Source organism: Vigna radiata, chromosome 6 (genome assembly GCF_000741045.1).
Source record: "Vigna radiata var. radiata cultivar VC1973A chromosome 6, Vradiata_ver6, whole genome shotgun sequence".
Lineage (NCBI taxonomy): Eukaryota > Viridiplantae > Streptophyta > Magnoliopsida > Fabales > Fabaceae > Vigna > Vigna radiata.
In genome coordinates, this window is record NC_028356.1 from 3586791 (window position 1) to 3612300 (window position 25510).

The 25510-nt window shown below is 30.8% G+C and overlaps 4 protein-coding genes and 1 long non-coding RNA gene across 5 annotated transcripts; 2 read left to right on the plus strand and 3 right to left on the minus strand.

Annotated features, from left to right (window-relative positions):
- Positions 1 to 391: 391 nt before the first annotated feature.
- LOC111241813 lies at positions 392 to 2136 on the minus strand. Its single transcript, XR_002668088.1, has 3 exons — positions 2017 to 2136; positions 1704 to 1838; positions 392 to 525 (listed from the first exon to the last, which is right to left on the minus strand). It is a non-coding gene; the product is annotated as an uncharacterized LOC111241813 (long non-coding RNA).
- A 6748-nt stretch (positions 2137 to 8884) lies between these two features.
- Positions 8885 to 10951, plus strand: LOC111241828. The gene is made up of 2 exons (XM_022781943.1): positions 8885 to 10424; positions 10845 to 10951. Exons 1-2 carry the CDS (start codon positions 9581 to 9583, stop codon positions 10847 to 10849), a joined length of 849 nt encoding a protein of 282 aa, XP_022637664.1. The 5' UTR covers positions 8885 to 9580; the 3' UTR covers positions 10850 to 10951.
- LOC106764894 (molybdopterin biosynthesis protein CNX1) lies at positions 10883 to 18525 on the plus strand. Its single transcript, XM_014649330.2, has 12 exons — positions 10883 to 11317; positions 11639 to 11769; positions 11952 to 12053; positions 12197 to 12280; positions 12842 to 13069; positions 13250 to 13428; positions 13510 to 13614; positions 13780 to 14088; positions 16063 to 16220; positions 16321 to 16427; positions 17021 to 17077; positions 18173 to 18525. The coding sequence occupies exons 1-12, from the start codon at positions 11038 to 11040 to the stop codon at positions 18383 to 18385; spliced, it is 1953 nt and encodes a 650-aa protein (XP_014504816.1). The 5' UTR covers positions 10883 to 11037; the 3' UTR covers positions 18386 to 18525.
- A 1588-nt stretch (positions 18526 to 20113) lies between these two features.
- Positions 20114 to 21200, minus strand: LOC106764389 (inactive protein RESTRICTED TEV MOVEMENT 2). Its single transcript, XM_014648676.1, has 2 exons — positions 21048 to 21200; positions 20114 to 20850 (listed from the first exon to the last, which is right to left on the minus strand). The coding sequence occupies exons 1-2, from the start codon at positions 21148 to 21150 to the stop codon at positions 20228 to 20230; spliced, it is 726 nt and encodes a 241-aa protein (XP_014504162.1). The 5' UTR covers positions 21151 to 21200; the 3' UTR covers positions 20114 to 20227.
- A 1528-nt stretch (positions 21201 to 22728) lies between these two features.
- On the minus strand, positions 22729 to 24129 carry LOC106764362 (protein RESTRICTED TEV MOVEMENT 2). The gene is made up of 2 exons (XM_014648646.2): positions 23998 to 24129; positions 22729 to 23705 (listed from the first exon to the last, which is right to left on the minus strand). The coding sequence occupies exons 1-2, from the start codon at positions 24095 to 24097 to the stop codon at positions 22966 to 22968; spliced, it is 840 nt and encodes a 279-aa protein (XP_014504132.1). The 5' UTR covers positions 24098 to 24129; the 3' UTR covers positions 22729 to 22965.
- Between the last annotated feature and the right edge of the window lie 1381 nt (positions 24130 to 25510).

A 25510-nucleotide genomic window follows, 5' to 3' on the forward strand; every position in this document is an offset into this window, starting at 1 on the left:
AATTAAATAGTTGAAACCCAATTAAAACATGTAATACATTTTCAAATACTAAATAGAAAATTGTTTAATTAAAACTCAATTAAAAATATCTAAATTTATGAGTTATTTAAAATTTAACTAAACCTTATATTTTTTCTAACAAAAAGAATTGAAATGTTAAATTGATTTTTGTTGGGAGATTAATTCTCAGTTCAATGTTTATACTTATTTACCTATCCATGTTGTCAATTGAGGCACAACTATCATATAGATTAAGAGACGATTTATTCTACAAAACATGAAGAAATAAATCATAAACCATTATTCAAGAATCCTTGATTACAAAGCATGGTTGTTATCCTTAAACTTGGTGGTAAGATATCAATTATTGTAGATAAAAATGAATGAAGGGTGAAAAAAATACCTAATTAACATAATCTGTAAATTTGAGATCTGTGATAACTATAAGCTTTATTGTTTAAGATAGTAAATTTAAAGATGCTAAGCCACACAGAACTATGCCTCTGATCAAGTCTGACTTGTATCCTGTAAAAACCATAAACACATGCAATGTAAAAATAATAATAATAATAATAAAGGATTAATAACTCTTTTTATCGAAGATAAATAATTGTAGATAAAAAACACAGAATATGCAGCATGTCAATTTTCCTCTCCATTATTTCTAATTTCTATTATGTGTTACATTAATTAACTTAAAAACTACGAACATGTATTATCATAAATTGTTTTCTTCCAATGAATATTTGTCTTTTTTTTCTTTTTTTTTAAGCTACTTTTCTTTTAGTAGTAAGATAGTTTATAGTTGAAAACTGGGGAATTAAATCAAGATCTTTATCCTTTTTCATATTTTCTTTCGAGTTAGTTTAGGTTATTATATACATAATTGATTAATTTTTTATGTCTACTTTTTAAACCGTTTGAACTGTTCAAATATATATGTAAAAGATACTCTAATGTATGAGATTAAATAAATTTTTAAATTCGTAATAAATATAATCATATTTAATCTCTATTTATAAGTTTCGAAATGAATTTGATTCACTCAATCACAATTCATTTTTTTATTAAGTAATTCTAAACAGTAATTTTGATTAGAAACTGTGTTTAGAGATTCTTACTACTGAGTGTTGTCTGACCTCTCGACCTTCTATCTATGACAGTGTGATCAGTCGATAAACTGTGTATACTAAATAAATTTTAATTGAAAAATGCCTAATAGTGTTTACTGCAACTTACTTTTTGTGGTCTTATCCGACTAGAAAGTTATACCTTACAAATATAATCACTGTAATGCTAAGAATTTGAGTTTAAGAGTTTTCATACAAATTGATTGAGGAAAAATAACATTATGAAGAAACAAAATTGCTTTAAGAACTAACAAGACAGAAAAGTGTTGTGTTGGAAATTGAATATCAAATGATTAAGTGAGCTAGGATGATCAATTCTTAAAACAAAGATCAAAGCTTGAATTAGTAAAAAAAAATTTAAGGAATGAAAAATTATCATTCTCTTATTTCCAATTTCATCACCTGAATTTTTCACTATTTTCCCTCTCGTAGACATTTTCTTCTTCTGTACATGAATATCTAAATTCCAAATCACACATACAGAATAATGCAGACTCCAAATTTACACAACTCAACAAAATCTACTGAAACTAAACAAAAGAAACAAAACTGAGAAGAAATCAGAGTACTGACTATGTTTCTTGTTTTTGAGGTTGTACATTCTTGTCGTTTCTGATTTTGGAACTTTTATCAGCATTCTTGTCTGGAAGTATCACGTGAAGCGATGCGTCCAAATCTAACAGAACCTTTCCACATAAATTGCAGACACTGAAATCAAAATCATTCAAATGTAAAGATTCGGGAGATCAAATTTAACGAATGTTCTTACAAAGAAATTAGATTTAACTTAATATTATAAAATTAGTGAGATTTATATATATTATAATTTTAATTTATCTCTATCGGTAAAATTAGATGAAGAAAAGGGAAGAAATTATTGAATTACCTGCAAGAATCGACGGAAATGTCACCATAGATGGGTTCCAATCTGGTGGGGCAAACCCTGCAACAATGACTGCACCACTCCATGCATGCCAACATTCGTATTGAGTTTCAAAGTGGCATAAATAACCTAATTAGAGCTTTCTAAATACCATTAAATACCTTTGACTAAGCATATAATGCATATCGTAATATAATATATGTCGATAGGACCCAAAATATTCAAACTCGATTATACTTTTAAAAATATTTGATAACAGAATTGTTTTTAAAAATATTTGACAACAGCATTATTTGCTTACTTTTATTAGGATGGATTCCCTTAATAGATTATATAATTATATATAATTTTTTTTTTGTTTTTTCAATTTTACACTCTTAATTACTATTTTTAAAATTTTAATAATTATTCATAATATAAATTTATTTTCAAATTTATCATTTTAGTAAATTTTTTAATTCAAATAACTACTCATTATAAAATAATTATTTGCACTTTTATTATTTTAGTAATTACTTCATCTGCAGAAATTAAATATATGTTAGGATGTTTGTAATAAGTCATGTGTATTACATTTTTGTTTATCTACTTAATTCGGATTGTGCTTGGTTTTCACGTTCTAGGTTTTACTTTTGTATTGGTTAATCATGTGTATATATTTTTTTTTTATAGATAAAGCAAATTTGACCTCTCTTTTTCATATATTTTTATTTTGGATAATGATATTTAGACAACATTTTTTTGACAACAATTAAACATTGATCACGTGTCAATCTCTGATTGGTAAAAAATTACTTCACAATCAATAATAATAATCATAAACATTATTGTGGAATAATTTTTGATCAATTACAGATTGAACGTAATCAATGTTTGTTGTCTAAATATCATTATCTTTTTATTTTTAACAAATTGTTTAAACCCTTTTTCCCTCAAAATTATCTGATCAAACTTTTTTTTTCACTCCGTTATGTACAGAAAATAGATAAAACAAAAGAAAAACATTTTTAGAGTAATTTTTGTAAACGAATTTAAAATAGAAAATGTTATTTTAAAGCAATTAGGTTCTTAAAGTTCTAAAGTTACTTCATAATTCTTAAATCATCACAAATCCCAATAATTTAGGCATAAAAACATATAAATAAGGACATGCTTATATTTTGTAACCACGGTAATTAAAAAATTGTTATGCAAAAAAAAGTTAATCCATTTGGACTAGAGTTGTAGAAAAATATAATCAAAACATAATCAATTTTGAGTAGTTTTAGTCTTTGTAAAAATTTAAGGAGCCAAAATAAGTTTTATGATTACAATATTTTATGTTTATCTATGTTTTTTTCTTTCTTTTTCTTTTTCTCTCCCTATATAAATAATATTTTTAACTAATTTCTTATATATATATATATATATTATTTTTTATTTTAGTCATTGACTTTATTTTTTATCATAAAAAGTAACAAAAACAATTTAATACATATATCTTCCAATATTATAAATTTGAAACACATGTTCATGTGAATAGTAAAACCAGGGCATGTCAAATAAACAAATAGTTAAACTAAAATATTAATTTTTTTCATGCCAAAATTTAATTTTGCATTTGATAATTTGAAATTTTAAAATTGTGTATCCAATTCTTAATATATTCATGGAAATAATATATGATAAAAAATTTGTTATTAAACTTTATTATTAATATTGATGACACAAAAGTGCATCATAAGTTTGACTTTTCCTTTTTCAAGAGATGTTTTAAAACTTTAATTATTTTTTTTACATTGACATAGAGTACAAAGATAAAGTAGTTATAAAAGTGTAAATTATTATATTTTTTTAGAAAGAAAAGAATAAAAAATAAGAAATGATAGTATCAAATAAATGTAAAAATTTTAAGTGTGGCAAATAATTGTTTTTCTTATTTTTTTTATTAAAATACTAAAGAAAAAAGAGATATATAGTTCTATATTTATACTCTAAACTTTCATTCGAGAGAATTTAACTACAAGTATTATTTTGAAACCATTTTCATTCATAGATCCAAGTACTATTTACAATTAAAACTTGAATTAATAATAATTCATATAAAACTTTAAAACATATTTATTCGTAATTTTTAGTAAAATAATTTTTTTTTTACAACAAAAGTTTACTCTAACAAATACCTTAAATGAAAACATGATTGCCATCGTTACACATAACATTTTTTGTCAATTTGAAAAAAAGTATAATAATGAACTAAAATTATACTTGGTTATGAAATATTACAAAAATTAAATATATGATTAAATTTTTATAAAACCAAAATAATTTACTTAGGAAAGTTACAATGAATGATACAAATTGTCAACCTTTGAAAATTGTGACACAGCCGTAGGGGCGGCTTATTCTATATTCATAAGGCCATTAATAAAAGTAATAATTAAATTGCAACCCTACTTTTCTGTAGGGAATGTTTTGAATTTTGAAGTACTCATTTGAAAGTCTGCGTGCTTCATTCAATTTTGTAATTTGCAAATAATTTTTTCTAATAATTAAATAAAAGGTACATTATATATCAATATTCTGAATTGATTTTATATCTCAATATTTCACATAGTTTGGTGATGAATTTAAATGTAAATATAAGTTAGATACCAGAGAATTAAGTATTATATGAAGGAAAAGATTTTGATTTAAGATTTTAAAAAACAGTGGTGTCAATTTTATTGATAAAATTTTCTAAAAAAAAAAATTCATCAGCAATATTTGTTTTGATAGATTGACTGATCGAGACAATATAAATGTCAATATTATAATATTTTAGTTTTCATTTTACTTTTAGCAAATTTATTTTCTCAAAGTCTCACTTTTTGGCATTGATATTATTGTAGTTATCGTGTAAACATTTGTTAATGTACACAGATTTTAATTGTTGAATATTTTACGTTGAATAAAAATAAAATAAAATTATGTAAATTATTTTATAAAAGTAAAATATTAGTTAAGTTAGGTTTTAATTATGGGTTGAAGTTATATATTTATTGAGTCTTGAGTGTTTTGATACATGTTTTAATTGCTGTTTGTTTTTTCGTTAAACTACGAAGTTATGTGAAAGTTAATAAAAATTTAATAAATTTAGCAAAAGTTAATCACCATCAAATTTAATTATTGTTTGGAAATGATAGTTCGATTTGTAAGTACATCCGTTTTTTCTGTGAATAGTTTAATAAATCTTTCTAACTATGTGGAATGTTTAAGCTTAAACTAATAAGATAGTTATACAATACAAATTAAAAAAAATTATTTTTAGAATATATGTATATATAAATGTGTGAATAAATTTTGAATGCCTTATTAGGCACACACAAAATATTTAAGATTAAATGATATACGTAATATAAAAAATATGATTAATTGTTTTATTTTTAATTTTTTTTATCTAAATAAGATAATTCAAATTTATTAAATATTATTTTTTTTTAAATATAATATTTTAATTACAAAAAATAATTGTTTTTAGTAATTAAAAATATTATGTTGATGTTGTTTTTAATCAAAATTTGTTAAAATAATCTCAATTCATATTAGCAAAACGTTTTGAGATTTTTATGCGAATTTTGAAATGAAGTATTTCAAATTCCAATTTGTTTAAGTTGAGTTTAAAATTTCCTCTTTTGAATAAATCAAATATTTTTGAAAATTATAATATTTCTTTTTGAAATTTTGTATACAAAAACAACAATTTATTATAAAAGTATTTTAAAAATTTCATAAAAATAAATTGCCTTCTAAAGTTTTCTATTCAAATAGCCTATGAAAAGATTAAAAAACAAATACTATGAGAAGAAATTACACAGAAACAATAAAAAAATAAGTTATATAAATGGATGAACATAAAATAATCTTCCACTCATTGAATCACAAACCACTGTAATAAGTTAATAAACCCCTCTCAAATTTGTTGGTCTTTATAAATGGACGGTGTTGATAGAGAGAAATTACAGCTCCTTTGTTGCACCTGGTTCATTTATCAAGGTAAGTTTGTAACATTTGAAACTGAAGGTGAAATAAGGGCATGTTCGGATGAAAATGTCTAATTCAGTACATATTTTTGGATCTGAAATTCTATATTTTCTCTTTAAATAAATTATTTCAAAAATGGCCTGTCTATAGAAAAAAAAACAGAGATGTTGGGAAGCGTAAATCTGAACAAAATATAAATGTGGAATCCTCAGAACATGCATAAGGGAAGAAATCCAAGAAGCAAAGGTATTCGACATAATCTTCATTTTGGACACGGAACATTATCGGGTGAAGTGAATTCAGTGAACAACGTCCATATTCAATGTCTTCGCCGTTAACAGTTTTGACAATTGTTGTGTGATGCATCGTTGTTCTTTCCATTTTGTGATGAGATGAGTGCGTGTCATTTTGTGTCGCAGAAGTAATTGGTAGTAGACTGAAACATGTATGCTTGTGGTCCTTCTATGTCTTTTTCAATAATAATATTTTCACACGTATAAAACATTTCATTTCACACTATTTATTATTATTGTTTTTTAAAAATATAAAAGTTTATTTTTTATAATTATTTTATCTTTATATTATATATCAAATGAATATAAAAGTATATTATTTTAAAAGAAAAATATATTTTGACATTTTTCTACATTCTGTTTCGGTTGAAAGGAACCGAGTTCGATCGTCTTTCTTTTCTCTACTCTGCTTCGTGTCCCGAACATTCTAATCTCACCAAGATATTATTTGACGATTGGTGGGTGACCTGCAAAAAACACTCTGACATTCAAGTCAGATATGTTTTTTATAAAGGACTTTTACTATTATCGAAAAATGTCTTTACCTAGACATTAATCTCATATTTATAGGCTTCATAATCATCAGGCCTATTAATTATCCGTTAATACAATATATTTTAAGGTAATATAACCTGCTAATCACTCATTAATATCATACATTCTTGCTTGATATGGTCATTAAACTTATTAATTAGCCATTAATTTTTCACGCTTATCGGTGAATTATGTTGTTGTGGGACCGATTGATCAACTGGTGTAAACATGAGAAACCATTGTTAACATCGCTTCATGAAATGACGAACTATTCCTAGGATGATTGCAGCCCATACCATATAGTACATTAGTCCCTCAAGCCCCAAGCAACTGAGTTCAATTGCGAAGGGGTTTTGTTTATGCCGAATGGATTTGGGATGGCGAAAAGGACCTCTTTCCAACGGCGCACCAGTCCCCTTGACCCAATCGTTTATTGAGTGTCCTCCTAAAGTTCTTTTTTTCAGAACTTTCCCGAATTTCCTTGGGCCGAGCGATGACTGATAGGGGATTCTTTTTAGAACTTAGGAGGCCACCTTAGTATGTGTCTTGGATGAACTATATATATGTGTTTCACTGTCTTGTAACCGCTCGTTTGAAGCTAGGAGTTCCTGGAGGACGTTCCCTAGTGGACGAGAATGATAGTTTGTTGAGAACGTTCCTCATTGCTCGGTTTAGGACCAGGGGTTCTCGGAGAGTGTTCCCTGGGTTTTGTAGACGAGAGTGAGAGTTCACGGAGAACATTCCTCACTGCTCGGTGTAGGACTTGGGGTTCTCGAAGAATGTTCCCTAGGTTTGTGAATGAGAGTGAGAGTTCACGGAGAATGTTCCTCACCGTTCAGTTTAAGACCATGGGTTCTCAGAAAACAATACTTGGGTTTCTTAATAATATCGCAAAGTAATCTATAATTGAACGAAATTGTCTGGCTTTATTTATACCAAAAGTGTAAGCACGTAAGTCTTGTCAAAAGAATTAAGTCGAAACAAAACATAACATCAAAATTCAACTAAAGTAAATTTGAGATGAGTTGCAATCCAAGTATTAGGAATGACTTTTTATTATATTATTTTTCTAAATGATATATCCTTGGACCGAGCAGTCAAAGCTATAATTGCAGTTGTGACTTCACCTACGTCTTTGTTCCTCTTTCTTATACGACACTTCAGTGCTTCTTCGGAGAGACCTTCTTGATGGTCTTCTTATCTGAGGTTGTTTCTCCTTCATGTACTTACGGAAATGACCTCACAATATTCTTCTACTATGTGTTGAATGAACATAAAAATTATCACCATAACATTACTTTTCTCATAAACATTGTCTAACATACTCTCACGATATGTTTTGGCTTCCTGAGTTGGTGCCATCTACATATAGTTTAGACTTTACTAATTTTGATCTCTTCCAAAAGGAAACAAATTTATTCTAGTTTGCAAATTGGTTCGCCCATCTTTAATGAAAATAAAATGAACGTGAGTATTTATCTTTCGCAAAATGTACATGGATATTCTTTTATTGCTTCTTTCTAAACTACTGTCAAATACTCTAAATAAATTTAAAATGGTCCTAAAGTACCTTGCAAATGATGAATGAACTAAATACAATGTTAAACTACGAGTTGAAGAACATGCATTATAAGTCTATATATCATGGTTTAATCTCCTAAAATGAGTTATAATGCAAAGAAAAGAAATATGAATGTATGATATGTCTGTTTCTGATGAATTTTATTGAAAAGTGAATTTGAGAAGAATTAAGGGAAATGAAGAAAAATGATAAGAAATAAAAGAAAATAAAATAAAAGTTTATGAGAATTACTTAATTATATGATCAGTTTATAGATTAAAAACTATTTTAATTTATAAAAATAAAATATTATACTTTTATCTTAATTCATAAAAGTATGTTAAATTAAATTATAATTAATTAAATCATGTTATAATGAAATGTGAATAAATGTTTAAAATGAAAAAATAAATATTAATAAAAATATATTAAATTAAAATTTGATTTATAAAAATAAAAACAAAACGCAGTGAATGCCCATAGTGAAGACACTAGATTCTAAACTTTAAAAGTGCCTAAAATGATGCAGAAATGGAGAAACATAAAGTGTTTGTGGAAATGCCTGAAAGAAAACCTAATACGCAGTGAGTGTTTGATAAAATGTCTAACTGAACTAAAAATATGATTTATGAAAATGTGAACGATGGAACACGTCTGGATACCTAAAAATAATCATAATATGCATGCAAAATTGGAAAAGAACCAAAATTCACAAAATCACCTCTTAAAACCAATTTTTGCAGCACTTGACAGCAAAGTTAGTATGATAGCAAATGCTCATGTATGCTCTATCATGTAAAACTGAACTATATGATACACAGATGCTTAAAACCTATTTGGTATTAGTGTTTGTAATAAGTCAAGTCAGTTACATTTTGTAACTAAATCTTACCCTTTCCCTCATGTATATAAACTACAGTCTCTAGTTCAAGAAAGCAGTACACACAGTACATATTTTCATTCACGTTACTTCGTTATTTCCAATAGAATTGGTATGCAGAGCCTAGGTTTCACTAGAACCTGTGCTTCATAAATCACATCTGATTGTGGTGGTTAGACAAAGTGGTTGAAGTGTGAAGAAGTTGATTGTGAGATAACACAATAGGATCAAGAACGTGATCTGTGGGTGATCGGTGGCCAAGATTTCATTTCTTGATCAAGTAAACGTGGTTGAAGAATGGCTGGTGGTGATAATCGCATTTTGACGGTGAATCTTCCAATTCTCACGAAGAAAAATTGGGATCGATGGAGTGCACAGATGCGGATCCTGTTCAAGTTCCATGATGTGAGTGATGTGGTTGAAAGTGACTGCCAGGAGTTTGCTTCGGGTACTACAGACGAGCAGAAGGTTATATCCAAGAAGAAAGATAACAAGGCACTGTTCATAATTCATCAATGCGTTGATGATGTTCATTTTGAAAAGATTCGGAACGTAACCACTGCTAAGGAAGCTTGGAACATCTTGGTTCGAAGTCATGCAGGAAGTGAGAAAATCAAGAGAGTGAAGCTTCAAATCCTTAGGAGGCAGTATGAGTTACTGCAAATGGAGGATGGTGATAGAATTGGTGAGTATTTCAACAAAATACTCACAATCACGAATCAGATGAAGGGCTGTGGAGAATCTATCACCGAGCTTATGATTATTGAGAAAATCATGAGATCTTTGCCGCAGAAATTTGACCCTAAAGTGGTGGCTATAGAATTATCGAAAGATTTGTCAAAAATGCAGATTGAAGAACTTCAAAGTTCTTTGGAGGCACACGAGATGAGACTAGTTGAGAGAAATTCTATCAAGAATTCTGGGCAAGCCTTGAAAGTACATCATTCCAAGAATGATGAAAGAAAGAAGCAAAAGAAATGGAAGGCTGATAGAATCGAGTATGATCATGATAACAAGTCTGAATCAGTGGAGAGAAATGGTAGATCAGAGAAGAATCAAAAAAGGAAAGATAAAAGAAGTGTGGAGTGTTTTAATTGTCACAGATTAGGACACTACTCTTATGAATGTTATGCTGATAAGGGTAAGCAGAAGAAGTATCAAGAACTTTGATACGAGTGTTTCAATGTATTAGCTTATTTTGACAACAAGTAGTTCTAGGTACTTACTCTACAATGTAATATCAGCGTGAACTTTGGTATAACGTGACATGCACGAGTGTGGTCGTTGACGAAGATATGAATAGACCCGATTTACAACATTCTGATGTTAGTGCTCTAATTATAATATTTAATGAATTGTATTGTTATTTTAAATCATGAAACAAGGCTAACTATTTTGGATAGGATTTTCCATATAGGTCTTGCCTTACCAACAATAAAAAAAGGTATATATGTTTATAATCTTTAAATTTAAATATAAAATTAAAATTTATTTATTACCGCTTTATTTTGTCTTAATTAGTGTCGAAAATAAAGGTAGTTTTTTGTATTTGTATTTTTAGTGTAGTGTATAACTACGGTGCAGAAGCACATGGTGGCGTGTTCATCAGCGACCCTTTGCGCCGTGAAGGGACAGTGGTGAATTGGCTGGTATACCTGATGCTTGAACCTTCAAATCAATCCAATTGAATAAGTGGATGAATATAAAACTCTATCTGTTCCCTGTTCACCATAAATCTTCTACTATACGAAACTATGATCCCCGTCACTGACGCCATCCAAATAGTCCTTAACGCTTCTAAACGTCTTCCTCCACTCACTGTACCTCTTCACGATGCCCTAGGCAAGGTCCTCGCGCAAGACGTTCGCGCTCCCGATCCTCACCCGCCCTACGCCGCCTCCGTCAAGGACGGCTACGCGGTCATCGCCGCCGATGGCCCCGGCGAGTATCCAGTCGTTGCGGAATCCAGAGCTGGAGACGACGCTCTTGGCGTCATTCTCTCCCCTGGAACTGTCGCTTACGTTACTACCGGAGGTTCGCCTTTTCCTCTTTCCATTCTCCTCGTTTCCAAAAAAAAAAAATGTAAAATAAGTTGAGCTTCTATAGCAACTTAATTCAGTTTCTGAAGAAATTTGATTCTAGAGTTTTAAGTTAATTTAATGGTAGTTAGGTGGAGAAATTGATACTAGCTTGCAGGACAAGTTCAGTTCAGTTCAGTTGGTTTTGTTTTTTTTTCCCCTCTATTGTTAATGTTTCCAGTATACTTAATTGAAATAGAGCTTTATATATTTATATCGTGGATTATTGATTTATGGCTAATCTTCTCTGTTACGTTTTTTTTTTCTCTTGATTTAGGACCGATACCTGAAGGTGCTGATGCGGTTGTTCAGGTTGAGAATACGGAACTTGTGAACGATGCCTCAGATGGGACTAAGCGGGTCAGAATATTGGTTCAGACCACCCAAGGCAATGATATACGCCCTGTGGTATGCTCTTGTCGCTTCTGTGCTGTAACTCTCATCGTAATGCTGAGTGTATGTTTTGTATGGGGTGCCATTTTTAATGTCGCGAAATTTGAGGCGGATTCGTTGTTTACTAATTTTGAGTTCTGTATAATATCGAAGTTTATTAGTTGTTTTGTTTACTGGTTTTTGGTATTTATCGACAGGGAGTTGATATTGAGAAAGGTGCAATAGTGTTGACATCTGGAGAAAGGCTCGGTGCTTCGGAAATTGGCCTGCTTGCTACTGTTGGTGTGACAATGGTTAAGGTATTCTTTTAGCGAGTTCCTGGATTCTGTAACCAAGCAAGCTTCTCCTCGTATTGGCTAATACTTTCTGAACTTTGGTATGTTTTGTCTAATATTGAGTATTATTGATACATGTAATGATGGGAAATAATGCTTTAGTGCAGGTTTATCCTCTTCCAACGGTTGCTGTTCTTTCTACTGGAGATGAGCTTGTAGAGCCAACTACCGGGCATCTGAGTCGTGGTCAGGTATTGTTATTTTCTGCTAGAATCCTAGGAATAGTGAGACTAGTTCATGAAAAATGTTTAGCAGAACATTTTCAGTTATTAGAACTATCATATGGATGGAAGCTGGTGGTTGTAACTTATAATAGACTGAAAATGCATGTCAGCTTCAGGTGTTTTTGTTAAAGGATTATTAATGTGATAATATTTGGAATAGATTACTAAGTTCTTATATGAATCAACCTATAGGTAATACCAACATTAATCAGGCTGCTTTCTTTGATTTTAGCATTAGTAGTGTGTTAAAGAATGGAGGTTCAACCAGACATTATAATGGACCTATAGTGCTCAGTCTGCTCCTTTGCAGAGGCTTAAACATACGAATTGAATTCTAGTAAATGTTGTTGGATGTAAATTTCTTACTTTACTGCATAGATGGTGCTTAAGATTTGTTGGGCAACCCAACACTTTACCCCATTATTCAACTAATTTGTAGACTATGTATTTGTGTTTGTGCCATGATTCGCAAGAGTTGCTTGGTAAATGTAATTAAAATGGATGTAAGCTAATGTAGTTGCTTTGCAGATTAGGGACTCTAATCGTGCCATGCTCCTGGCAGCTGCAGTACAGCTTCAGTGCAAAGTTCTGGACCTTGGTATTGCTAAGGATGACAAAGAATGTCTAGGAAGGATCTTGGATAAAGCTTTTGCTTCTGGAATTAATATTCTTATAACTTCAGGAGGTGTTTCAATGGGAGACAAAGATTTTATCAAGCCTTTGCTTGAAAAGCGAGGAAAAGTACATTTTGACAAGGTTATGCCATTCTTCTATTTGATTGTCTATCAATAAAAATTGTTCTGATATCATGTAATTTGTGACATGGATGCTATGTGTTTATTGTAGTTGTAGAAATAGTATTTTTCTGAGTAGCGCTTTGGTGAGTATAATTTTGTAAGTCATATTTTCTGAATTTAGAATTTTTTTATCTTTCAGGTGCTTATTAAACCGGGCAAGCCATTTACATTTGCAGAGATTGACTTTCAATCATCAGAAAGTAAAATTCTAGCATTTGGGCTACCTGGAAATCCTGCCAGTTCTTTAGTTTGCTTCCATCTCTTTGTGGTCCCTGCAATACGCCTCCTTGCAGGGTGGACAGATCCTCATCATTTGAGGTTACTTAATTTCAAAGTAAAATTGTTTTTATGATGATTTGCTTGCTTTTTGAATTGATTCATTTATTTATTCTTGTGCAGGGTACAAGCTCGACTTCATCAGCCCATAAAGACAGATTCATTTAGACCTGAATATCATCGCGCTTCTGTTATATGGACTGACAATGATGGAACAGGCAATCCAGGGTAAGTCGATGATGACATTTTTGTTTGGTCTGGGTCTAGCTGATCTACTGCATATCTGTAATCTGCATGCAGATTTGTTCTCTCTATTGTGTGTTTTTATAGTTTAATGTAGAGAGGTTGTTATCTCTTAATGAATGAAATTTTTATTGTGTCCGTGAATCTCAGTTTTGTTGCTGTGAGCACTGGTCATCAGGTAAGCAGTCGGCTACTAAGTATGAAGTCAGCTAATGCTTTATTGGAGTTTCCAGCAACAGGAAGAGTAGTTTCTGCAGGGACCGCTGTTTCAGCTATCATAATTTCTGACCTAAGAAACATGGCTTTTGATGAGAATCATATGTCATCAGGTGCAGCATTTGCTTTGCCAGGAATTAAATCACAAAAAGTAACTACTGATTCTTCAGGGGATGCTGAAGTCAGAGTGGCTATTCTTACAGTTAGTGATACAGTTGCTATGGGGGGTGGCCCAGATAGAAGGTATTGATATTATATTTTATAGGTGTATGCAAACAAAGAGACATACATACATTTGAAGATCAAAATTGAATTTTTTTTATTTTTTTATTTTTTATTTTTTTTGTATCTGGATTTGTTTTTTGAACCAGAAGAGCCCTTCAATTGATTTTTCCGCATTTGATCAATTAGGAAGAATGCTGTATAGACTAAAATAGTTTCTGTACTTTCTAGATAAAGCAGCTTCTAGATGCTTCAAATGAAATCTTGCAAAAGCAGAAATGTGACACCACACCTTTTTATTTTTGAAACTGCTACAATACAATACTATATAAAAAAGGTTAATGAGGTGCTGGCCATATTCATCATATCTGTTCTTTATTGCCAAAGTCAACTAGTAACTTTTTGTTATCAATTGAGTGCATCTAGTATACTCTTCCAAACCAAAGAATTTTTCTGTAGATATGAAAATGATTGAGCAGTGTGGCATATTTTATTATTAAAGCTAGATTTTAGTATGCTCATATGCACAGCATTCACTAGCTGTTGAAGGAGTCAAATTAACCAATGTTATAATACTATCTCTGTCGCTATATATATACTACTTTTAACCAATGAATGACATTATCATCTCATTCTGTTCTCCTAGTTGGTTAATGTGCGCTCGTAATCTTCTCACATCTGCACAAGAGAGAGAATGAGTTTATCTTATCAATCTATAACTTTTATTCTTTATTGACTACGCAAATTATAAAGTAAATCAGTTAAAGAAAAATTAATGCAGGAGACAATTTGAATACCTTGTGAAAAGGGAAAAACAAATTTCTTCAAAGGCTCTTATGTATGGGCACAAACGTAATAATTGTTGAATCATATTCCCTGTTGGATAATGCTGAAAGGCATCTAGATACACCTCTTTGAATCATTGTTTGAAAGGGGTCACAAAGTTGATGCAAAACCAAAGAGCGAGCTTGATGTTAGTCAATGCCAAAATGGGCATTAGAACTACTGAGGGTCTTGCAACAGTCCCAAACTTTAAGTGTTTAAAGATAACATTTCTGTTTTGGGAATTGATCTGTCATAGTGTAGTGTTCAGTTGACTGCATAACCTTATCTGCAGAACATATGTCTGAGGTTCATATTATTTATTTTTCACACATGCTTCGTTGGGGTTTGTAGTATTTTGTTCATGTAAGGCTTGTATATTTTTTGTGTTGTCTTGTTTATTTCTTTATTATCTCAATTTGTTGTTTGTTCACTGCCTTGTGAATGGGTTGAGGAGTTGTGAAACCTGGAACTAAAATCCACTCAAATAACAATTAGAAATAAAAGGTTGACCTACCAAGTTGCTCTAGACATAATTGGAAAGTGGAAACTTTCTCTCACCCATCCTTGGGGTTAGACATTCCTCCTTCTCTGTTCTTCTAGCTGTGCATGTCACTACTTGATTAAGATAGAGTGTATCCCTCTGTGCTGGGAACACTTAGGTCCAGGTTGAACCCAAAAGAAAAAAATGCAGTCAACTAAGAGCTTTGGCCTGTGATTTTATTATCTATGAGTTTCTGTACTCTGTAAAGTGAAGTTCCTTTATATTTCCCCTGGCCAAAATATTGGAGTGAATGCTTTGGCATACATTAAAATAAGTGAAGTTCTTTAGTAGTTTGTTCCTTCTATGTTATAATAATGTTATTTAAATTTGAATTACATGACTTTATGAGGAATGACCAGTTTTTCCGAGAAAATATTATTGACATGCATATCTGGTAATGTTTTTAAAACCAAACTGGATGTCAAACTGGCAAGATCTCGAGGTCGTGATTTGATGACTTAAACTGGTTAAATTAGTGGTTTAACCATGATGGAACTTCCTAATAAGGATAAATCTGTCCAGAGACGTGTCTGGTTCATGATTCACTCAGTTAAATCAGGCAGTTCAGTTGTGTTTTTAAAACATTCGTGTTAGTGTCAAAATATGCTGACTCCTTTACCAATAAACAGTGGTCCCAGGGCAGTTTCTGTTATTAATTCTTCATCAGAAAAGCTAGGAGGAGCAAAAGTTGTAGCAACTGCTGTTGTTCCAGATAATGTGGTAAAGATTCAGAACATTCTAAGAAGATGGAGTGATATTGAACAAATGGATCTTATAATTACTCTTGGTGCGTTTTTTTTTTCCTTACTGTCAGCCTCCCTGAAGTATTTAAAAATTTGTAGTTCTGTTGAGTTGACTTCAGCTTTATATTTGCTTTTTCAATCCAGGGGGGACTGGCTTTACTCCACGAGATTTAACGCCAGAAGCTACAAAACCATTGATTGAGAAAGAAACACCTGGTCTTCTGTATGTAATGATGCAAGAGAGTTTAAAGGTATTGCAACTATTTTAATACTAGTTAGATGATTAATTTTGTGATGTCTTTTGCATTTTGTGGTTTCTCATTTTATTTTTGCTTCTTTAGTTTCTTTTTTAAAACCCTTAATTTTTTTTCGAATAAGTGTTAAAAGAGCCTCGACCTGACTGATTTGCCTGGACTGGTCAGTCTGCCGTCAGACTCTGCTATATAAAGGCTATGACCTTAACCAGAAGCCAATATATTTAGAGTAATGCACCTTTTCCAAACTTCTATTCACAAGCTTCTTTCTTTGTTATTTGGATGAGAATAATAACCGAAAACATTCATTTGATAAGTAAGTAAAGAAATGAGTTGGTAATTAAGTAAACAATGAGTTTGTGAAGAGCTTGTGTATAGAAGTTCGAGAGTAGCATAGCATCACTCACATTTCTCATATCTATATGTTCAAAGGAAGATCAAGTTTTTGAATTTTAAATTTTCCATAGTCTGTTTGATTAATTCTGTTTTTTGCATACATAGCTATGCTGATACCAGGTCTGCTTACTAGGAAAGTTTATAGTTAGCTTTTGTTGACTTCTAAAGGGCATAATTGATTAATGTTTGAATAGGTGACCCCGTTTGCAATGCTTTCTCGCTCCGCAGCTGGAATCAGAGGATCAACCTTGGTAAGGGAAAAATGCCAATGATATTAATATCTACTTTTAAAGTACCGTATGGAAGCTGTGCTGTGCTTTGTCTCCTGGAGTTTTTGCCCCTCATTTTAATGTTATAATGGGATTTGCTTTGTGACCGTATCTTTTCATGCAACGTACAATTTTTTTCACAGAACAGTATTCCATGTAAGAATGCTTGTCAATCTTCTCTCACTCTTCACATATGAAAAAAGTAAAATTCCTGAATGTGAATTGAGCGTCTCAACTCTCAACTGTTTTGTTAATTTGTGAAGGGTTATTTCATCTCAGTAACAGTTGATTTTGTTTTTCAAATGTCCTTTGTTAGCTTTGTATGGTTCTATTCTTTATATGGTCTGTTCTAGGAAAATATTTTATCCTCCCACTTGTAAAATATCTTCTTATCAGTAGCAACAAATGAGAAAGTAATTAACTGTCGTTTGTAGGTAGAAAAATGGTTATATAGTCCTTTTGGTCAAATTGATTAAATTGGGGAGGGCGGAGGCAGGATGGCAGAAAATAACAGAGTATAAATGACCAACACATTTAGTAAAATGAAAGCCTACTGGTTTATTAAAGGGGATAAAATTTCCATGTCTTGGTTAGATTTTAGACATAAGTTTGATGGTACCAATTGTTTTCATTTCAGTCTTCACTATTACAGTGTGGTTGTTTTACTTGAATAATTACTATTTTCAGTAAACTCAAATCACATGTTGATTTTGAAGCATTTTCATATGATAATTTGTATTTATTACTAGTTACTTGGGTTTCATTTCACTCAACACCGTTACAGTGTGGTTTTTTAGTTGAATAATTACTATTTTCGGGATACTCAAATCATCATGTAGATCTTAAAGCATTTTCATACGGTCATTTGTATTTATTTCTAGTTACTTGGATTTCATTTACTTAGTTTTCGTATGCAAGTTCTCTTGGCTTCTAAATGATGCTCCATTAGGATTTAAGGTAAATCTTGCATTAATTTGTTGCTGAAATTAGTACACCCTGAGTCCAGCATGTAATCTTTGTTTCTTCTAGACTTTGTATTTACTAGCTATTTATGGTGATTGATTTGTTGGCATTCAGATCATTAACATGCCTGGAAACCCTAATGCTGTTGCCGAGTGTATGGGAGCTTTACTGCCAGCGCTTAAGCATGGTCTGAAGCAGATCAGGGGAGACAAGAAAGAAAAGCATCCTCGTCACGTTCCACATGTCGATGCAGTTCCTGCAGATGTTTGGGAACAGAGTTATAGGCTATCCACTGCCGATGACGTCTCTTGTTCCTGTTGCAACTAAAGTTCATTATATTTTGTTCTCTGTTTCAAGGTTGTGCCCCCATGTTTTTCAAGAGAGAAGATGGTTCAGTTAACAATCAATGTTCGAAAACACTATTTTATCAGAAAACTAAAATTTTGATGGGTGACAATCCTAATTAACTGAAAGATCACTGAAAAATACAGATAAGAAACAAGACTAGGAGAATTGAATTATGTTATTTAACCTTTAATTAAAATTAATTTGATAGATCAAGTCATTTTATTTTATTAACATAAACCTTTGATCAACTATACAAAGAGAGCTTTGTCCTGGATAGTTTAAGGCCGGTCTGCAGTGAAAATAATTTTGTAGAAAATTTGTTTTTATTTTACAATATCTTAAAACTTCGTAAATAATACTTTCTTTTTTATCTATCTTATAAGATTGTTTTGTAATAAAATAAATGAGTTACATTTTATTGATTGTAATGAAATAAATGTGTAATCTTATTTTAGCCTTTTCATTTAACACATTAAGTATATGTAAATTATTTAGAAATTAAGGCAGATAAGATATTAATATAATTACTGTATTAATTAAAATTGTAACTTTGAATAGCTTTTTATTTACAAGTCATGCTTCAACTGAGTTTCCACTTGTACTAAGAAATAAATTGTGGTACTATCTCTGCTGCATACATTAAACAAGAATGGGAAGTTAATGCTTTACAATTTTAGAGAATTTAAATTTTGAAATATAAATTGTTTTGATTATTTTACTTTTTAAATGGTTTATTAAGGTAAATCGATTTGAGTTTCTTTTTTCAAATTCTTGATTATGACAAGGTAACTTAAATTCTACTATAAGTTAACATATATTTAAAGATAAAATGTTTACACTAAACATGACTTGAATTTAAATATTTTAGATAATTAAAATTTTAAAAAAAATATTGATGGAGAGAATATAGATAAAGGTGAATGAAGAGGGAGTAAAAGGAGAAAACAATGAAGAGAGAGACAGGAAAACAAACAAAGAGACAACGGACAAACTGAACAAAATTAGGGATCAGTAAAACAAAAAAAGAAAAAAAAAATGAGTGAAACAAAAGAAGGGAGAGAATCAGAAGGAAATATAAAATGAGAGAATTTAAAGAATTTTATGTTAGATTTTTTTAAACAAAAAAGCTGTATTTGAAATAATCCAAATACTTATAAATTTTTACAATTTCAATGTTTTCTTAATCTTTCTATTAAACAACATTTTATAGTAAATTATTCTAAATTCTAGAAAAGGTAAACTATTTTCTTAAAATTTTTCATCAAAACACACGAGGAATGATTTGGTAACACATCATTAAAATTAAATGACACTAAATTTTTATGGACTGAATATTTTACATGATAAATGTTGAATAGTTTAAGATATACAATAGAAAAATCATAAATACTTGCATACTGCTGGATATATATATATATATATATATATATATATATATATATATATATATATATATATATATATATATATTTATATATTCTACCTTTTCTCATTGGATTTTAATAAGCATTTTTAATGGGTATATAATTAGATTTATTTCATCAAAACCAAAAATTCGTTATCAAATAATCTTCTTTCATTCGCATCTTCCTTTTGCTCGTCAAATCTTTAAAGCGAAATTTTAAGAAGCCAAACCATGGAAAATTATACGCAATAAAAGAAACACAACATAATGGATATAAACACAACATGCAGCACATAGTAATGAGAAATCGTATAATGTTTTTCTTTATTAATCATTTACTGAAAGAAATTATGCATTTACACGCAAACGAACACAGTGTTCTCTTTACGTGCACAAGTAGTTGTTGAAGAAGAAAATCACAGCTCTAGGAAGAACGATTCTGTGTCTGATTCTCCATTGGATATGAATGCATTTTTAGCATAAAGGGCAAGTGCTACAATGGCCACAACCGCATAAATCAGCAGAATCCATTTCACAATTTTCTTGCGCTTGTTATTCGCTGCATCAGAATCTCCAGCCACTTCGTCATCAACCTGATTTCCAGAACCCAGTGCAAAATCTATGAGCCTAGTTTTGGTTCTGGAAACAGGCTTAGCTTTAGGGGCTGGCGTTTCTTCCTTCGTCTCACTTGAGCCATTAGTCTTGGTTTCCTCCTTCTGGGGTGTCTTCTGCTCTGCTGCAGAGACTTCATCACCATTGCTCTTTGTTTCTGCTTTTGGGGTATCTTCTTTCTGCTGTTCAATCTTCTGTGATGGAGTTGTTGCTGGTTCAGTGGGCTTATTGAGTGAGCGTTTTCCAAATTTGATTGATAGAGTGGAACCTTCAAACTTTGCCGTGACATCGTCGGTGTCATAATCAGACTGAATTGGCAACTCTAAATTGAAACGACGATATCTGTTCTGATACATCAGGCGTTCACCTGTTACCCTTAGGGTAGGCTTTGAGGTCACTTGAACCCTCAGTTGATCTCTTCTAAAACCTGCTCATAATTCAAAAGATAGATTCTAAACCTAATTCTATAATACTAAAAAACTTGTCTTAATACTTAGACTTATACATCTTAAGCATATTAGATTTTACTGATTATTCGATAGTAGATAACACAATATATTATATAGAAGTAACAAAATTGAAAAATGTATATATATATATTGAAAGCATAGAGAAGGCATTTACCTGGTAGCATTACGTTGACAAGCCTTTCGTCCTTAACCCATTCATAGAGTGGTTGAAAGTCTTCATAGACAAGATCAGATGCTGGCTGTGTTCTTGAAGCCATGTTTTCAGCCCTAGGTAGTTCCTCTTTTGGTTGTGATTTTGATGTGTATGTTTGGCTGATGTTGTTGGTATTGAATTGAAGCTTGTGGTTCTTTTATAGCCATAGGTGATGAGACAATAAGGAAGATTTTGCACGCAAAATGTACCATTTTCTTTGCTTTTTTAGTTTCTTTTCGTAGGTGCAAAAACACTGCTTGGTTTGTGTGGTGCAAGGAAAATAATATGCTTTAGTAATGAGAGGAGGTGACCTCTTTCTTTGGTGATGCTAAAACCTAAAAGCAAAATTTTGTTCCCACAAATTCCAGCTTTTTCCCTGCTCAAGATATACTATTTGCACGTGTAATTCCAATCTAATTTCAGTTCTTTTTTGTTTCTCTCTAAAACATGAACAGTAAAACTCAAAAACACCTTAGATATCACTCTCTAGGTTAACTCAAAATTTCAAATTTATTCAATTTGGATCTGAAAAATAACATTTTATCTCACAGTGCAACAAAAATGGATTTGTTGAGTGACAAATATTTTTACATTGATGAAAAAGTACAGACGGGGAAGTTTTTTCCTGCTTGTTTTTGTTTGGATGGGTGGAAGAGTGAGTGAAATAAAAAATCATTCTTTTCTCTTGGATAATCTTTCACTTAAAACACTACATAAAAAAAATTAACATTTTCTGGAATTTGTTTTAACTTTTTCTTAAAAAAATACTTATATAAATTTGGTTATGAACAATAATTTGTAAGAAACTGCTATCATTTTCTTTTTGCAAATTATTTTTGCACAAAACGTTTTTTCTAGAAAATGTTATAATAAATACTTGTGAATTTTATAGTTTTGTAGAAAATAATTATCCACAAAAAAAGTTATCTGTTAATTAAAAATATTGGGAAAAATAACAAAAAAAAAATCTACAAAATTTTATAATAAATTTATAAGAAAAATCTCATAAAATATGAAAAATTCTAGTAGTGAAACTTATTAAAACTTGATTTTTTTTTAACTTTGTTTTAAGAAAAAATAAATGTAGCATTTTCCTTATTCAAATTTATGCATATGATAATCTTTCACTTTTAAAAAAGCCATATTTGGGGGAGACTCCAATCATAATGAAACTTGATATTTACACTTAATAAAATGTGTTCTTAAAGTGAAATATCTTATAAAGTACGCTTCCATGGATGTATTGAGAAGTACACTTATATAATTTTTTTGTTAAAATCACTCTATAATACTTAATTTAGTGGAAATATTGTAATTTGTGTGATGATATTTTGGTGGAGTAATTACTTTAATTGCTATGTAATATTAATAACTACTACTGACCTGAATTTTTTTATTAAGCATTTATCAGGTAATTAGGGTTAAAGAGTTTATACTTTTATTCAGATTCAAGTTATTATATCTACTTGTTACAGTGGTTTAAGATTTGTTTGCTCAAATCAAGGAAACATTCATTTATTTGTTTACGTATTTATAGGTTTCTACTTGTGCTCAAGCATCTTCGTTTTGAAGAACCTTTTTGTTAGTTTCATGAAATCTATAAAAGGTGTATATATTTAGTAGCTATATATAGTACTGATTGAAATACTGCATATATTCTTTTTGTATATATCACAAGAAACATTGACATCTTCACAATGCACTAACATATACGTAAGGAATTTGTGAGATACACCAATTCTGTGCACCTCTTATTTCATAGGGAAAATTGGTCTATTTGAATCCGCAGTTATTCAAACCAGACCAGTTTCACACTCCTTTATTCAATTCAATCATGCTTTCACAAGCATGAACATGAACATGAACATGAACATGGGAATTAAAATTCCTTGAATTTCTCATATTCTGGTCCTCCCGATGATGATGATGATGATGATGATGTCTTGAATGCATTTTTCACATACAACCCTAGCACCATAACCAATAAGATCATCACACCAATGTTCATCAATATCTTTGGCTTCTTAATCAGGTTAGCATACTTATTACCACCAAACCCTTGCTTAACATCTTGGTCTTCCACTGATCTCAAACTCACAGTGAAATCTAAAACCCTAGTTTTCAGTCTCTGAGTTATCCTAGCTTTTGGCTTCTGTTCTTGTGTTGTTTCTGGCACATCAGTCCTCACCTTCTTTTCAGCAACCTCTTTAGGTGCCTCTTCTTCTTCCTTCTTCTCACCCTTTTCTTTCTCATCACTGATTGCTTCATTTTCTCTAGCCCCTTCTGTTTTTCTCTCTTCTTTTTCATCATCTGTTGGTTCTTTATCTTTCTGCAGTGACTCTTGCTTGTCTGCATGATCTTCTTCTGCTTGTTCTTTCTCTTTCTGAGAAATTGGAGCTATCTGTGGCTGTGCCCTAGCAAGGGTGATCAGCTTTGGAAACCTGATGGTTAGAACACCACCCTCAAACTTAGCACTCACATCATTGGTGTCACAATATGGAGGAATGGAGAACTCTCTAGAAAAACGACGACGCTTGTTCTCAAGAATCTGTCGTTCCCCATTGATCCTTAGCAGAGGAGTTGAAGTCACTTGAACCCTTAGTTGTTCTTTTGCGAATCCTTTTCATTTCCAATGTATGTACATACATAGAACAAAACATAACATTTTTACATAATGTTCATCCTTTTTAATCAGGAAAAGCTAATATAATGGTTTATGATTGAATGAGAATATGAAAATATACATTATCAGTGTATGAATGTATGTATTATATATATCAGTCCATATAGTTGATGAATGATTATTTTAAGAAAATAACATTTATGAACATGTATTAGATCATTGAGTGACACATCACGTATATATAATATAGAAGGTAGTTGTTTACAGAAAAAGAAGTTAATTTATTACCTGGCAGCATTACAATGAGGGTGGCACTTCCTTCATCTTCAGACCATTCAAAATAAGGATCAAAATCTTGGTAATCAAAATTAGGTGCTGATTGTGCCATGGTAATGATGTTGTTGATGTTTTGCTTTTGACTTGTCTTGTTTTTTTCTGTTATGTTGCAGAAGTGTGGTTTTATATATGCAGAGATGGAAGATTGTTATTCATTTTTACACGCAAATTATAGTTCCTGTTATTTCTCTTTTGCTTTATTACTTTCTTTTCGTGCAAACAATATTGTGTCTCTGTTTTTAGGGCACCGATGCACGAAAAACTATATGCTTTGGTCTGAGAGAAGAGGTAAGTGATACTAAACCTCCAAGAGTCTTCACTCCTAATATGTTGATTTCACAAAAGTTAAGCATTTTTGTTTCTTTATTTCTTTTTGAAATAAAGATTTCAAAATTACATATTTTAAGAAGGAAAATGACATTTTAACACTGCACACGTATCAAAATATGATTGGACGATTTCAAATTAAAAAAGTTGAGACAGGGGTATATTTGGAAGAGAAAAACCAAAGTTTGTTTTTTTAATTTGAAATCGTCCAACCACATTTTGACACACGTGCAGTGTCAAAATGGTGTCAAAATATCATTTTCCTTTTAAGAAACCGACTTCTTCGAAAGAAGAAGAGAAATAATAATTTTACACACCTAAATTTTTTACATTCATTTGACACTATCCTTACTTATTTTTTACTCTATTCTTTCTTGAAAAACTACAAAACTTTATGGAAAATGATATTTTAACACCATTTTTTGACACTATTTTGACACTGTACACGTGTCAAAATGTGATTGGACGATTTCAAATTAAAACATTTGAGACAGGAGTATGTTTGGAAGAAAAAAAACCAAAGTTTGTTTTTTAATTTGAAATCATCCAACCACATTTTGACACGTGTGCAGTGTCAAAATGGTGTCAAAAAATGGTGTTAAAATTTTATTTTCCAAACTTTATACTTTTTAAACCATTTTACCCTTATATGCTGTGTCAAATGAATGTAAAAGTGTGTCATAGGTAGAGTTGTCAAATTGGCCCACTTGATAGGCCCTGGCCCTAACCCATGTGGGTTGGGGCCAAAAAAGCCCCTAGGGCCAAAAAAGCCCTTTCTTAAAAAAGCTCCCAGGGCTAAAAAGCCCCAAAGCCCTGTGGGTTAGGGCCAGCCCATGGGCTTTCTTTTTTACAAAAAAAAATTAAATATCCAACAATAAATTGCATTTTTGCAGAGAAAAAGAACATTTATGTTAAGTGTTATAACTTGGAAAGTACATGTAAACATACGTGTAAGCATCTTTCTTTTACTTTAATAAATATTTTTACATAATTATTAATTAGAAAATAATAAATAGGATTTCATATTTTTCATCCCTAAATTTGACGTTAAATTGAAATTAGTGTATATTATAACCTTTCATAAATTTTAATCTTCAAACTTATTTAACTTCTTCTTACATGCATAATAAACTAATTT